Source organism: Saimiri boliviensis, chromosome 1, assembly GCF_048565385.1.
Source record: "Saimiri boliviensis isolate mSaiBol1 chromosome 1, mSaiBol1.pri, whole genome shotgun sequence".
In the NCBI taxonomy this organism is placed as follows: Eukaryota; Metazoa; Chordata; class Mammalia; order Primates; family Cebidae; genus Saimiri; species Saimiri boliviensis.
Genome location: NC_133449.1, coordinates 130829527 through 130845301, shown reverse-complemented (window position 1 = coordinate 130845301; position 15775 = coordinate 130829527). Strand labels below are relative to the sequence as shown.

At 42.6% G+C, this 15775-nt stretch overlaps 1 protein-coding gene across 3 annotated transcripts in view; it reads left to right on the top strand.

Moving 5' to 3' along the window:
* TBC1D8 (TBC1 domain family member 8) overlaps nt 1–15775 on the top strand; it is a 139228-nt gene that overhangs the window by 55488 nt on the left and 67965 nt on the right. Inside the window, exon 2 of one of the 3 annotated variants that reach the window (XM_003938047.4) lies at nt 7057–7167. In XM_003938047.4, the coding sequence (XP_003938096.1) occupies nt 7057–7167 (111 nt within the window). Of the gene's footprint in view, nt 1–7056; nt 7213–15775 lie in introns of those variants that run through there. The other 2 variants (XM_003938048.4, XM_074404262.1) reach the window with 2 other exon arrangements.

Sequence of the window (15775 nt, the reverse complement as noted above, 5' to 3'; positions counted from 1 at the left end):
CCACTATTAACTAGAGCCTTACTGATAAAACATTGGTTAACACATTTTTGTGTGCTATTTGTATTATATACTGTGCTCTTACCATAAAGAAAGATAAAAGGTTATTAAGAAAATTATAATGAAGAGAAAATATATTTACTGTTCATTAAGTAGAAGGGATCATCATAAACATCTTCATCCTCATGATCATCTTCATGTTAAGTAGTCTGAAGAGGAGGAGGGGTTGGTCTTGCTGTCTCAGGTGGCAGAGGCGAAAGAAACGACGTATTAGTGGATCCATACAGTTCAAACCTGTGTTGTTCAAGGGTCACCTGTATACACATATATATGTATAGACTTATATTGCCTGGCTCTGTGCATTGAGGGGATGTGGAAGTACCCATTAGCATGAGCATACCTGGCTTTCATATGCTGCCTTTAAAAAAAAATTTGAGTATTCTTTTTTTTTTAATTGCATTTTAGGTTTTGGGGTACATATGAAGAACATGCAAGATTGTTGCATAGGTACACACATGGTAGTATGATTTGCTGCCTTCCTCTCCATCACCTATATCTGGCATTTCTCCCCATGCTATCTCTCCCCAGCTCCCACCCCCCCGTCCCTCCCCTATTTTCCCCTGACAGACCCCAGTGTGTGATGCTCCCCTCTCTGTGTCCATGTGTTCTCACTGTTCAACACCCACCAATGAGTGAGAACATCAGTGTTTTTCTGTTCTTGTGTCAGTTTGTTGAGAATGATGGTTTCCAGGTTCATCCATGTCCCTACAAAGGACACAAACTCATTCTTTTCGATGGCTGCATAGTATTCCATGGTGTATATACGCCGTATTTCCCCTGTCCAGTCTATCATTGACAGGCATTTGGGTTGGTTCCAGGTCTTTGCTATTGTAAATAGTGGCACAATGAACATTCATGTGCATGTGTCCTTATAGTAGAACGATTTATAATCCTTTGGTTATATACCCAGTAGTGGGATTGCTGGGTCAAATGGGGTTTCTATTTCTAGGTCCTTGAGGAATCGCCACACTGTCTTCCACAATGGTTGAACTAATTTACACTCCCACCAACAGTGTAAAAGTGTTCCTATTTCTCCACATCCTCTCCAGCATTTGTTGTCTCCAGATTTTTTAATGATCGCCATTCTAACTGGCATGAGATGGTATCTCAAAGTAGTTTTGATTTGCATTTCTCTAAGGAGCAGTGACGATGAGCATTTTTTCATGTTTTTTGGCCTCATGTATGTCTTCTTTTGTAAAGTGCCTGTTCATATCCTTCACCCACTTTTGAATGGGCTTGTTTGTTTTTTTCTTGTAAATCTGTTTTAATTCTTTGTAGATTCTGGGTATCAGCCCTTTGTCAGATGGGTAGATTGCAAACATTTTTTCCCATTCTGTTGGTTGCCGATTCACTCTGGTGACTGTTTCTTTTGCTATGCAGAAGCTGTGGAGTTTGATTAGGTCTGATTTGTCTATTTTGGCTTTTGTTGCCAATGCTTTTGGTGTTTTGGTCATGAAGTCCTTGCCTATGACTATGTCCTGAATGGTTTTGCCTAGATTTTCTTCTAGGGTTTTTATGGTGCTAGGTCTGATGTTTAAGTCTTTAATCCATCTGGAGTTAATTTTAGTGTAAGGTGTCAGGAAGGGGTCCAGTTTCTGCTTTCTGCACATGGCTAGCCAGTTTTCCCAACACCATTTATTAAACAGGGACTCCTTTCCCCATTGCTTGTTTTTGTGAGGTTTGTCAAAAATCAGATGGTTGTAGATGTGTGGCGTTGCCTCTGAGGTCTCTGTTCTGTTCCATTGGTCTATATCTCTGTTTTGGTACCAGTACCATGCTGTTTTGATTACAGTAGCCTTGTAGTATAATTTCAAGTCTGGTAGTGTGATGCATCCAGCTTTGTTCTATTTGCTTAGAATTGACTTGACTATGCAGGCTCTCTTTTGGTTCCATATGAAGTTTAAGGTGTTTTTTTCCAGTTCTGTGAAGAAGGTCATTGGTAGCTTGATGGGGATAGCATTGAATCTGTAAATTACTTTGGGCAGTATGGCCATTTTCATGGTATTGATTCTTCCTAACCATGAGCATGGACTATTTCTCCATCTGTTTGTGTCCTCTCTGATTTCGTTGAGCAGTGGTTTGTAGTTCTCCTTGAAGAGGTCCTTTACATTCCTTGTTAGTTGCATTCCTAGGTATTTTATTCTCTTTGTAGCAATTGTGAATGGCAGTTCATTCTTGATTTGGCTGTCTTTTAGTCTGTTATTGGTATATAGGAATGCTTGTGATTTTTGCACATTGATTTTGTATCCTGAGACTTGGCTGAAGTTGCTTATCAATTTCAGGAGATTTTGGGCTGAGACGATGGGGTATTCTAAATATACAATCATGTTGTCTGCAAATAGAGACAATTTGATTTCCTCCTTTCCTAATTGAATACCCTTTATTTCTTTTTCTTGCCTGATTGCTCTGGCTAGAACTTCCAATACTATATTGAATAGGCATGGTGAGAGAGGGCATCCTTGTTTAGTGCCAGGTTTCAAAGGGAATGCTTCCAGTTTTTGCCCATTCAGTATGATATTGGCTATTGGTTTGTCATAAATAGCTTTTATTATTTTGAGATACGTTCCACCAATACCTAGTTTATTGAGGGTTTTTAGCATAAAGTGCTGTTGAATTTTTTCAAAGGCCTTCTCTGCATCAGTTGAGATAATCATCTAGTTTTTGTCTTTGGTTCTGTTTATGTGGTGGATTACATTTACAGACTTGCGTATGTTGAACAAGCCTTGCATCCCTGGGATGAAGCCTACCTGATCATGGTGGATAAGCTTTTTGATGTGCTGTTGCATTTGGTTTGCCAGTATTTTATTGAAGATTTTTGCATCTGTGTTCATCATGGATATTGGCCTGAAGTTTTCTTTTCTTGCTGAGTCTCTGCCGGGTTTTGGTATCAGGATAATGTTGGTCTCATAAAATGATTTGGGAAGGATTCCCTCTTTCTGGTTTGTTTGGAATAGTTCCAAAAGGAATGGTACCAGCTCCTCTTTGTAGGTCTGGTAGAATTTGGCTGTGAACGCATGTGGACCTGGGCTTTTTTTGGGTGGTAGGCTCTTAATTGCTGCCTCAACTTCTGCCCTTGTTATTGGTCTATTCAGGGTTTCGACTTCTTCCTGGTTTAGGCTTGGGAGGATGCAAGTGTCCAGGAATTTATCCATTTCTTCCAGGTTTACTAATTTATGTGCATAGAGTTGTTTTTAATAATCTCTGATGATCATTTGTATTTCTGTGGAATCTGTGGTGATATCCCTTTATCGTTTTTTATTGCATCTATTTGATTATTCTGTCTTTTCTTTTTTATTAATCTGGCTAGTGGTCTATTTTCTTGATCTTTTTGAAAAACCAGCTCCTGGATTTATTGATATATGCCGGCTTCTAAATACCATTCTTCACTAAATAAACCAGAGTTTTTTGGAGAAATGGCTGATTCCAGAGCCAGAGTAGCGAAATTACAAGATGAGGTTGGAATATTTTGTTGTTCCAGAAAATAGGAAGAACAATGGGGTCATATCTGAAGGACACAGAAGCCTGCTTGGAAGGGTTGCCATTGGCCAAACCTGGAACAATTAGAGTATCAAACTATGTGATAGAAATAGATTATAACCCATTGAATAAAACAGAAAATCATGAGGCCATACTGATATAAATAAGTGAATAATGAAATATTTGATGAGGAACAGGAAATTTGCATGGCTTCAGAATATATCTCCACAGAATACTCGTTTGTGGGTCAAGATGGCCAGGGGCAGACCTATGTTATTCTAGTTAAATAATTAGAAGCTTGCTTTGCTTATTGTACACTGAAGTTTGTACCCTGAACTAAGCTGTATCAAATATTGGTGCAGTAAAATAGAAATCAAGCGGCAACAGGAGGCCTAAGGTAAGGACCATCTGAGAGCGCTGTAAAACCATAGAACACCACAGGGTGGTTGCAGAGCAGGAAATACTGCTTTGGTCCCAGAATGCCTTCTCAACATGGAGGTTGCATGAGGACTTCTGTAAGATCTCTGAGAAGGGAGGCAACCTCTGCTCACAAGATCCAGGAGGGTCTTTGCGGATGGGAGCTTGCAAGGAGGAAAAACCTTGCAGGGCAGGGATACTGCACAGGCTTTGCCTAGGTTCTCAGAATATGGAGTAATCTTGATTACTCTGTGTCTGCAAAAGCCCCGGGATGCCTTGGTAGTGCCTTATCTGCTATGCTTCTGAAGCAGATGCACCTTGTTAGCAACAGAGGAAGAACTCAGTTTCTAGGTTTGCATAAGAATCATGTTTGCCTTGTAGTATAGTTTGAAGTCCGGTAGTGTGATGCCTCCTGCTTTGTTCTTTTTGCTTAGAATTGACTTGGCTATGTGGGCTCTCTTTTAGTTCCATATGAAGTCTAAGGTGCTTTTTCCAGTTCTGTGAAGGTCATTGGTAGCTTGATGGGAATAGCGTTGAATTTGTAAATTACTTTGGGCAGTATGGCCATTTTCACGATGTTGATTCTTCCTAGCCATGAACATGGAATGTTTCTCCATCTGTTTGTGTCCTCTCTTACTTCGTTGAGCAGTGGCTTGTAGTTCTCCTTGAAGAGGTCCTTTATGTTCCTTGTTAGTTGTATTCCTAGGTATTTTATTCTCTTTGCAGCAATTGTGAATGGCAGTTCGTTCTTGATTTGGCTCTCTTTAAGTCTGTTACTGGTGTATAGGAATGCTTGTGATTTTTGCACGTTGATTTTGTATCCTGAGACTTGGCTGAAGTTGTTTATCAGTTTTAGGAGATTTTGGGCTGAGACGATGGGGTCTTCTAGATATACAATCATGTCATCTACAAATAGAGACAATTTGATTTCCTCCTTTCCAATTTGAATACCCTTTATTTCTTTTTCTTGCCCGATTGCTCTGGCTAGAACTTCCAGTACTATATTGAATAGGAGTGGTGAGAGAGGGCATCCTTGTCTAGTGCCCGATTTCAAAGGGAATGCTTCCAGTTTTTGCCCATTCAGTATGATATTGGCTGTTGGTTTGTTGTAAATAGCTTTTATTGTTTTGAGATACGTTCCGTCAAGTCTACAGTAATCAAAACAGCATGGTACTGGTACCAAAACAGAGATATAGACCAATGGAACACAACAGAGGCCTCAGAGGAAATCCAACATACCCACAACCATCCGATCTTCGACAAACCTGACAAAAACAAGCAAGGGGGAAAGGATTCCCTGTTTAATAAATGGTGTTGGGAAAACTGGCTAGCCATGTGCAGAAAGCAGAAACAGGACTCCTTCCTGACACCTTACACCAAAATTAACTCCAGATGGATTAAAGACTTAAACATCAGACCTAATACCATAAAAACCCTAGAAGAAAATCTAGGCAAAACCATTCAGGACATAGGCGTAGGCAAGGACTTCATGACCAAAATGCCAAAAGCAATGGCAACAAAAGCCAAAATAGACAAATGGGACCTAATCAAACTCTGCAGCTTCTGCACGGCAAAAGAAACAGTCAGTAGAGTGAATCAGCAACCAACAGAATGGGAAAAAGTTTTTGCAGTCTACCCATCTGACAAGCGGCTGATATCCAGAATTTACAAAGAACTAAAACAGATCTACAAGAAAAAACAAACAAGCCCATTCAAAAATGGGCGAAGGATATGAAAAGACACTTTACAAAAGAAGACATACGGGACGCCAACAAACATATGAAAAAGTGCTCATCATCACTGGTCATTAGAGAAATGCAAATCAAAACCACATTGAGATACCATCTCACACCAGTTAGAATGGCGATCATTAAAAAATCGGGAAACAACAGATGCTGGAGAGGATGTGGAGAAATAGGAACACTTTTACACTGTTGGTGGGAATGTAAATTAATTCAATCATTGTGGAAGACAGTGTGGCAATTCCTCAATGACCTAAAAATAGAAATCCCATTTGACCCAGCAATCCCATTACTGGGTATATATCCAAAGGACTAAATCATTCTACTATAAGGACACATGCACACAAATGTTCATTGCAGCACTGTTTACAATAGCAAAGACCTGGAACCAACCCAAATGCCCAATGATGATAGACTGGATAGGGAAAATGTGATACATATACACCATGGAATATTACGCAGTCATCAAAAACGGTGAGTTCACGTCCTTTGTAGGGACATGGATGAACCTGGAAACCATCATTCTCAGCAAACTGACACAAGAGCAGAAAATCAAACACCGCATGTTCTCAGTCATAGGCGGGTGTTGAACAATGAGAACATATGGACACAGGGAGGGGAGCACTACACACTGGGGTCCTTTGGGGGGAAATGGGGGAGGGACGGGGGGGTGGGGAGGTGGGAAGAGATAGCATGGGGAGAAATGACAGATACAGGTGAGGGGACGGAAAACAGCAAACCACACTGCCATGTGTGTACCTATGCAACAATCTTGCATGTTCTTCACATGTACCCCAAAACCTAAAATGCAATTAAAAAAAGAATCATGTTTGCTACTGAATACTGCAGACCACACCCCTCTCCCTTGGCTATCTTTCCTACTTCAGTTTCAAGGTCTCTTCCAATAGTTTCAAGTCCTCCCCTGATCATCCCTTCCTGTTCTATCACCCCTCAATTAACATATACCCCTAATAAAAGCATGTGGAGCCCAGAGCTCCATGCCAGTGAGGATCACCCCACGCCAGGATTTGCATCAGGCGGTCTGACTCCAGAGCTCCGGCTTATTTAAGTACTGGTTCATAACACCTTAGCTAGGTTGGGTGACTGGTTTGGGGCCCTTCAATTACTTCTTCACTGATTCAGCAAATAGGTGTTTAGTGCCTTCAGGGCAGGTCCTGCTGCAGGTGCAGACAGAGCCCTTGGCTCCATGGAGCTCAGGCTTTGTGAGGTAAGTCAAAGAACTGGATATGAAACAGTCTCTACCACGCCAGTATGGAGTCAGTCAGCAGCCATATACCTCACACACCTGAGGAGCTGGCCAGCCCGTACTCACAGGTGCACTTTCCTCTCTTTTCTTTTGAAGGTCGCCTGGTCGGCGCTCTGGATGCAGTGTTGGACTCCAATGCACGAGTTGCTCCATTCCGAATTCTGCTTCAAGTTCCCGGCTCCCAGGTTTATTCTCCCATAGCATGTGGTGAGTTACTGAATGGATCAGACGTTTACTGGGCCATAGCCACTGGTGAGTTTTGTTCCAGTTGGAATGCTCCAAACCTTAAGGTCTAAGCATGCTGAGTATCTGCATGTCAGTGAAGTTTGAAGGTAACCCCTTTGGGTAACCCCCTCATCTGCTTTTAGGAACTTAACTCCCCTCCCCTCCACTCCCCTTCCCTTTCCTTTCCTCCTCTCCTCTTCTTCCCCTCCCTTCCTCTGCCCTCCTCTTCCTTCCCCACCCCTTCCTTCTCCTCTCTGCTCCTTTCTGGCCTTCCCTCTCAACCCCTACTTTCCCTCTCATTTTTTCTTTTTTGCCTTTTTTTGTTTTTTAACCATCAAAAGCACATAAAGGCAGTAATCGTAGGCAGCATAGCTTGGGCATGCCAGGCTTTCGAGTGGTGTGTGTCCTGGTGCTCATATATTGTTGATAATGAATTGAGCCATTTTCTTCCTAATCTTGTTTCTTACTTAACAAATGTACTCCTGGATGTGTACACATATTGTGATGGTGTGGGGCAGATTCTGAGAGCTGTGTCTGACTCAGGGAAGTCTTCCCCTTTGTGATGTGTGGGCAGATTCTGAGGGCTTTGTCTGACCTAGGGCAGTCCTCACCCCTTGTTCACCTTTGCAATGAGAGAATGAGTCACTGGACAGCTGGGGGCTGAGAGAAGGTGGACACTACCTGTTCATCTTCTCCCTCAGGGGTTTCTCTTCCTCCCACAGGCATTACCTGGTCCTCTGTCTAACCACTCAGGTTCCTCTTGGACCAGGAATCATCACTTCTTGAGAAGACGGTTGTATTAAAAAAACAAAACCAAAATGTCTTTAAAAAAAAAAACAAAAAAAAGTAATAAATGCTCATCTTCCAGAAATGAAAAAGTAGATAAGAAAGAAGAAAAAAATAATCACCTGCAACTTTTATCCATGGCTAATCTTCTTTCTGCATATGGTGGTTTGGTTTTTTAAAAATTTTGTTTCTTATAGCACCTTATTAGATACTTGAACTTTCAAAATCACCTCTACATGTTCTCTAGCAACATTGAGATTTAAAAAAAAATTAAATTAAATTTTGTTATATTGAGACGGGGTCTTACTATGTTGGCCAGGGTGGTGTTCTTGAACTCCTGACCTTCAGTGATCCACCTATCTTGGCCTTCCAGAGTTGCTGGGATTGCAGGCATGAGTCACTATGCCCAGCCAGCATTGGAGTTCTTTTTCCTGGAAGGTGCAAGAGAGTGTGAAGAGAATTCACATTCATATCCTACCATCCAAAACTAATAACTGTTAACATCTTGGCCTGTTTTTTTTTTTTGTCCAGTTTGTTTTACTTTTTAATTAAGACAGATCATTCTGTATTTGCATAAAATGACAAAGATGATGCATGCCCAGTGGGAAGAAATCAGGCTGGGAATGGTGGCTCACACCTGTAATCACAGTACTTTGGGAAGCCAAGGAGGGAGGATTACTGGAAGTCAGGAGTTCAAGACCGGTCTGGGTAACAAAGTGAGTGGGTCCTGCATCTCCACAAAAAATTTAAAAATTAGCTGGGCATGGTGGCACATACCTGTAGTCTCAATTACTAGGAAGGCTGAGGCAGGAGGATCGCTTAAACCCAAGAGTTTGAGGCTGCAGTGAGCTATGATGGTGCCACGGCACTTGAGCCTGGGCAATAGAGGGAGAGCCTGTTACTTAAAAAAAGAGGCCAGGCTCAGTGGGTCATGGCTGTAATCCCAGCACTTTTGGGAGGCCAAGGCAGGTGGATCATGAGCTCAGGAGTTCAAGACTAGCCTGGTCCAGATGGTCAAACCCCATCTCTACTAAAAATACTAAAATTAGCCAGGTGTGTTGGTGGGTGCCAGTAATCCCAGCTACTCGAGAGGCTGAGACAGGAGAATTGCTTGAACCTGGGAGGCAAGATTGCAGTGAGCTGAGACCATGCTGCATTCCAGCCTGGGCAACAGAATGAGATTCCATCTAAAAAAAAAAAAAAAAAAAAAAAAAAAAAAAAAAAAAAGGAAGGGAGGAAGGAGGGTGTCAAAGAAATCAGCTAACTGAAAAATACAAAGAAGGTATATATCTCCCCAAATCCCAACCACCCAAAGTTCTAGTTTTATGAGGTTTTTTTCAGCCCAGGCAACTTTCTAAGACATTTAGACACACAGAGATAGTTGAAAAGATGGATAGAAGCACTTTTATAAAGATACAACTTGTACGTCTGTCCTTTTATAACAAAAGTATTACATTTACTTGATTTTAATAAAAGGAAATAAACTGAAGTGAAACCAAAGAAATGTTAAGCTTCAAATAAATGTTTCTTTAGTACAAGAGAGATTTGTTCTAAAAGGTTCAAGTAAGGTTAAGGGAAGAGATTTTTGAAAGCATTACAAAGTTAGGATTGTGGCTTTTGAAAAACAATGTTTTAAGTCTGATAATGTTCACTGGCTCCCCACCCACTGAGTCAAGGGTGCCAACATTCTTATTCTCCTCCCTGCTTTCCCTGTCTCTCATTTAAAAAAGTTTTATTATTGGTTTTACATTGTGCTTCCCATTCTGTCACGTAAGGTTACTTCCGTTGTTTAGTTCAGTTGTCATTTACATTGATTTAATGCTTTTGCTTAGGTATGGATTTCCCAATCCAGAATCTTATTTTTATTTTTATTTTTTTGGAGATACGGTCAATGGTGTGATCTCGGCTTACTGCATCCTCCACCTCCCGGGTTCAAGTGATTCTTGCCTCAGCCTCCCAAATAGCTGGGATTACAGGCATATGTTACCACGCCTGGCTAATTTGTTAATTTTTATTTTTAGTAGAGATGGGGTTTTACCATATTGGTCTGGCTGGTTGCAAACTCCTGACCTCAGGTAATCCTCCCACCTCAGCCTCCAAAAGTGCTGGGATTACAGGTGTGAGCCACTGCACCCAGCCCCAATCCAGAATCTTTTATCTCTTATTTGGCTGATTCCTATTTTCTTCCCTCAATAATGTCAGCGTCCTGTTTTCACATTTGCAAATGTTTGCCCCTTGTTTCTGGACTTGAGTGACACCTTTGCTGGGTGATAGTCTGAGGCTACACTCTAGAGCAAACTTGTCCAACCTGTGACCCGCTGGCTGCATACAGCCCAAGAGGACTTTGAATGCAGCCCAGTTTATGAGGTAAACATCAGCTTAGACAACAAGTTAGTAAACCTTCTTAAAACAGGATGAAATTCTGCTGGGCATGGTGGCTTACTCCTTTAATCCCAGCACTTTGGGAGGGCGAGGCAGGCAGATCACCTGAGGTTAGACCCTGTCTCTACTAAAAATATAAAAATTAGCTGAGTGTGATCTTGGGTGCCTGTAATCCCAGCTACTTGGGAGACTGAGGAAGGAGAATCGCTTGAGCCCAGGAGGGAGGTTGCAGTAAGCTGAGATCATGCCATTGCACTCCAGCCTGCAGAGTGAGACTCCTCAAAAAAAAAAAAAGATGAAAATTTTTTTTCTTTTAAGCTTACCAGCTGTCATTAATGTTAATATATTTTATGTGCGGCCCAAGATCATTCTTCTTTCAATGTGGTCTAGGTAAGCCAAAAGATTGGACACCCCTGTCTAGAGGTTGGTGTTTGTTGTTCTAGGTCTTCCAGTGTTTGCTAGGCTAATGGGAGAAATCTCAGGCAGGACTAATGTTTTTTTTTCTTTGTGGGCGATGAGCTTTTTGTGCACATAACTCTGGCTTTATCATTGAAGTTTAGTAACTTGATTAACATCTGTAACTACTGTGAACACATTGTGTTACATTTTTGGGAACATGGTATGCTCTTGCAGTCTGCAGATTGGTTTCTTTAATCCCTTTAGGAAATTTTCTTACATCATTCTGTGTATGTATTATATTTTTTGATGCATTTTACATTTCATTTGTTAACTTCTCCACTTCAAGGATACTTTACATTAGATAGCTGTCATCTGCTTTTCATTTCTGTTTTTATCCGTCTTTTTCTTCTGTGATCTCCATTCTGTTCATAATTCTTTTGAGTTAATAATTTGGTTTGCAACAGTATATTCCATATTTTGCCTCTTTTAACTTATCTGCTAATTTTGTTGTCATGTTGTTTTGATCCTTATTTCATTTTGTTAGGTTTCCAACATCCTTTTAATCTGTTATTAGCTCATCTGTGAGTGCTTGTTTTACTGAATCCATGTTCTTCAGTGGTTTGGGAGTATGAAGCATTTGTGAGAATTTTCTTGTCTTCCTTGAGTGTTTCATTCTCTTCTAGCACAGAATCTCTTCTTTGGAGCCTTCTGTTCTCATCTGTTCATTTCCTTTTGCAGTCAAGTGTTCGCTTGCTTGCAGTGCTGGTTCCCCTCATCTTGCTCATGCTTAGGCATCGTTGTCCCAGACGTTATATTGGCACTAACATAGTATGACTTTAACTTGTGTTACGGGAATGGAGCAAGGAGGACTGGTATCCCGCTAGACGAGATATGGTAGGTGAAGGAGTAGGATCCTCTTTTTCACATTTCTTGTGGATTTGGAGCTTTTGCTGTGAGTATTTTTTTTTCTCTGCTGTAGGTTGGCTTCTGGAGAGTTGCCCACATCTCTGCTCTGTTCCTGCATCCATACCCTTTGTAACCACAGCCATACCATGTTCTTAATGGCCACACAGCGTTCAACTCTGTGGCTGTAGCTCGATTTACTCATCCATTCCTTTATTGGATACTTAATTGGCCCTGATTTTTTACTATTCTAAAAGTAGCAGTCAATACCCATTCACTTCAGCTTTTCAGGGCACTTCACAATCCCTAAATTCCATTCATTTGAAATATTTGGTGCCTGCCATGTACCAGACACATGCTTGGTGTCGTGGATTCTGCCCTGAATGTGTGAGGTATAATCTTCCTGCACCTAGCTTTTCACGGCGTTGGGGAAGGCAGATAGCAATGTGAATTACAGGTGCAAGTAGGCAGAGGGCTTGGGAAACCCGAGAGGAAAGCACCCTTGCAGAGCACATCCTAAGGAATGGCTGCACGGAAGGGATGTGGGTTTCTCTTTATTTTGAGACAGAGTCTCGCTTTGTTACACAGGCTGGAGTGCAGTCATACAGTCTCAGCTCACTGCAACCTCCACCTCCTGGGTTCAAGCGATTCTTCTGCCTCAGCCTCCTGAGTAGCTGGGATTACATGCATCCATCGCCATGCCAGGCTAATTTTTTATTTTTAGTGGAGGCAGATCTTGAACTTCTGACCTCAGGTGATCCTCCCACTTCTGCCTCCCAAAGAGCTGGGATTATAGGTGTGAGCCACCGTGCCTGGTCAGGATGTGTGTTTCTAATGCATTTTGTATTTATTGCCAAATTGCAAATGACGTTTACACCAGCTTCTCTGGCTCTTCCCCTCCCAGCAGTGCAGGAGTCCTAAGCAGGTTAACTCCTAGACCCTCTTTCTGTTGAGCGGAGATCTGCTTCTTTTAGTCCCCACTGGGCATGATTTCTGCCTCAGGCAGGTCTACAGATGCATCACTTTCTGCTGCCTTCTTGTTCTAAGTAAAAATAAATTCTTACTCAGAACATCCCCTGAGTAAGAATTTATTTTTTCAATGCACTTTTCTTGGGTTAAGGAAGCGAAAATTGTTGAGTGTATTTCTGTCATGGACCTGGGGTATTGATTTAGGTCCTTAGACCTCTTCTGGGAGTTTCTTGGCCATCTTGCATTGTGTTATTGACTCACCATAGTTAATATTTTATTGTGTCTTGAGCATTGAGCAAAGGCCCTTGCTCAGGGCTTCCAGTCTCAGATAAAGTGCAAACAAGAACTATAGGAAAGGCCTGGGCGGCTCCAGGACACGGGTGGGAACAGGAAGAGTGACCTGTACGAATGATTTATATCTTCACTTGAGTTTGACTGCTTGTACAGCAGGATGGGGAGACATAGGAAGGCTGAGGATAAGTTTTTTTCCTTTTTATCTAAGCAGAGATAGGTAGATAATTTCATGGGTGAACTACATTATTATTTGGCAAAAGATATCTGTGGCTGACTGTGGTTGGAAGAAGAGATGAGTTGCTATTAGTTTTAACTTAACATTGACTAGAAAATCCCAAGGCTTTATAAAGATTACCGGCTTCAGTGAGTAGAGACATCCTGGGAGAGAGTGGTTGTGAGTTGTTTTGGGACATTGTGGGCAGTGTGATTTAGGTGACAGCTGAGATGTCACCTCCTCTGACTCCCTGTCACCTGCCTCCTCCGTCCTGGCAGTCACTCATCACCAACTATCCTTTGACTTGATTTTTGTCTGTCTTTTACTTCATGGAAATAATTTCTCCTAGAGTCATGCTTGTGACCCTCTGATGCTTAGGACACAGCTTGACGTGTCATCAATGCTCCGTATACCATGAGTGGGTGTATAAGCAGGCAGTATGGAGAGAAGTGGAGGAGTCTCAGCAGTTAAGACTCCTCCTGTATGTAAAGAGAGTGAAGGTAAGGCACGCAGTTTCAGATGAGATTCCTTGGGTGCTTTCTGCTGAGCCAGACCAGGAAATATTCCAGGGCAAGGCATGGGCCTGCTTGCCACCAACACACAACAAAAGAACTTGCAAAACAGGGATGTTTCTTCATTTCCTTAAAAAAAAAAAGTTTGTGTTGTTGTAAAATATACATAAAATTGACCATCTTAACCACTTTTAAGTGTACAGTTCAGTGGCATGAAGTACACTCATTATGGTACAACCATCACCACTATCCGTCTCCAGAGCTTTTTTCATATTCCCAAACTGAAACTCTACCCATTAAACATTCACTCCCCACTCCGCTCTCTCCAAGCCCCAGCCATCCCAGGTGGGATCTACGTTCTGTCTCTAGGAGGCACCTCATGTCAGTGGGCTTGAGCAGTGTTGGTCCTTTGGTGACCGCTCATTACAGTCAGCATCCTGTCTTCAAGGGTCCCTCATGTTGCAGCAGGTGCCAGAAAGTTCTTCCTTTTTACATCTGAATGATATTTCATTGTAAGTTGGCTTTCTTTTTGAAATCAGATCTCTATATGATTGGTCATAAGTAGAAACAAGGATGTGGCGTGTGGAACCAGGGGAGCAGAATCCCAGGAGCTAATTCCTAGTCAGGTCAGGGGGAGTAGGAGTGCTGGGAGGGCCAGGGTATCCAGCCTCCAGGAGGGCTGGTTTTTGGCTGAATTGATGCCTGTCTTGCGCAGAGCCCTCTGAGTCCCTGGATGAACAAGGAGACTTCATTGCCGTTTCTGTGTGTCTGATGGTCTTAGTCATGGCTCTGTCCTGTGCTTGAAAAGTCCAGGCCATCATAGGCTGAGAGTTAGCTATCCTATTCCTATGTGAGATATTGCTGTCTTGTATTCTTTTTGGTAGGTAGTTCCCAAGGCAGTTACCAACTGCATTATTCACACGTACATTTTATTTTATTTTATTTGAGACGGTCTCACTCTGTCCTTTTGGCTGGAGTGCAGTGGTGCAATCTCAGCTCACTTGCAACCTCTGCCTCCTGGACTCAAGTGGTTCTCCTGCCTCAGCCTCCCGAGTAGCTGGGATTATAGACACCCGCCACCATGCCTGGCGAATTTTTGTATTTTTAGCAGAGATGGGGTTTCACCATGTTGGTCAGGCTAGTCTTGAACTTCTGACCTCAAGTGATCCACCTGCCTTGGCCTCCCAAAGTGCTGGGATTACAGGCATGAGCCACCGTGCCTGGCCACACATTTTATTCTTTACCATGGTACTGTGCATTGACTGAATTATTCTTGCCCAGTTTTCAGGAAGCAGAAAGAAAAGACAGGCAAGAACTGCAGGACTTGCTGGGCGCGGTGGCTCAAGCCTGTAATCCCAGTACTTTGGGAGGCCGAGGTGGGTGGATCACGAGGTCAAGAGATCGAGACCATCGCGGTCAACATAGTGAAACCCTGTCTCTACTAAAAAAAATACAAAAGATTAGCTGGGCATGGTGGCACGTGCCTGTAATCCCAGCTACTCAGGAGGCTGAGGCAGGAGAATTGCCTGAACCCAGGAGGTGGAGGTTGCGGTGAGCCGAGATCGCTCCATTGCACTCCAGCCTGGGTAACAAGAGCGAAACTCTGTCTTAAAAAAAAAAAAAAAAAAAAAAGAACCGCAGGACTTTGAATTACCTGCTTAGATCATCCTAAGAATTGAATTGATTATGCAATAATTGGACTCCTTTTCCTGTAGATTAATTGAGCCACAAGGTGGACTGTCTCCTCTGGTTACTGGAAGAGGACTTACTGATTTCCTTTCTTCGAGGCAGCCAGGGTGGGGTCCTCCCAAGAGCATGGTGGAGGCAGCCAGGATGGGTTTCTCCCACGAGCATGGTAGATGGTCCCATGGGGCCCAGTTTAGGGTTGCCTTTCATGAAAAACTCATCACACCTTTGTACAGATGGCCTTTCAATAATACTCACAGCTCTGCAGATCTGAGTTTGGACTCTGGGCTGCTCTAGTACAGGCGTCCCCAAACTACGGCCTGTGGGCTGCATGCGGCCCCCTGAGGCCATTTATCCGGCCCCCCCGCCGCACTTCAGGAAGGGGCACCTCTTTCATTGGTGGTCAGTGAGAGGAGCACAGTATGTGGTGGCCCTCCAACGGTCT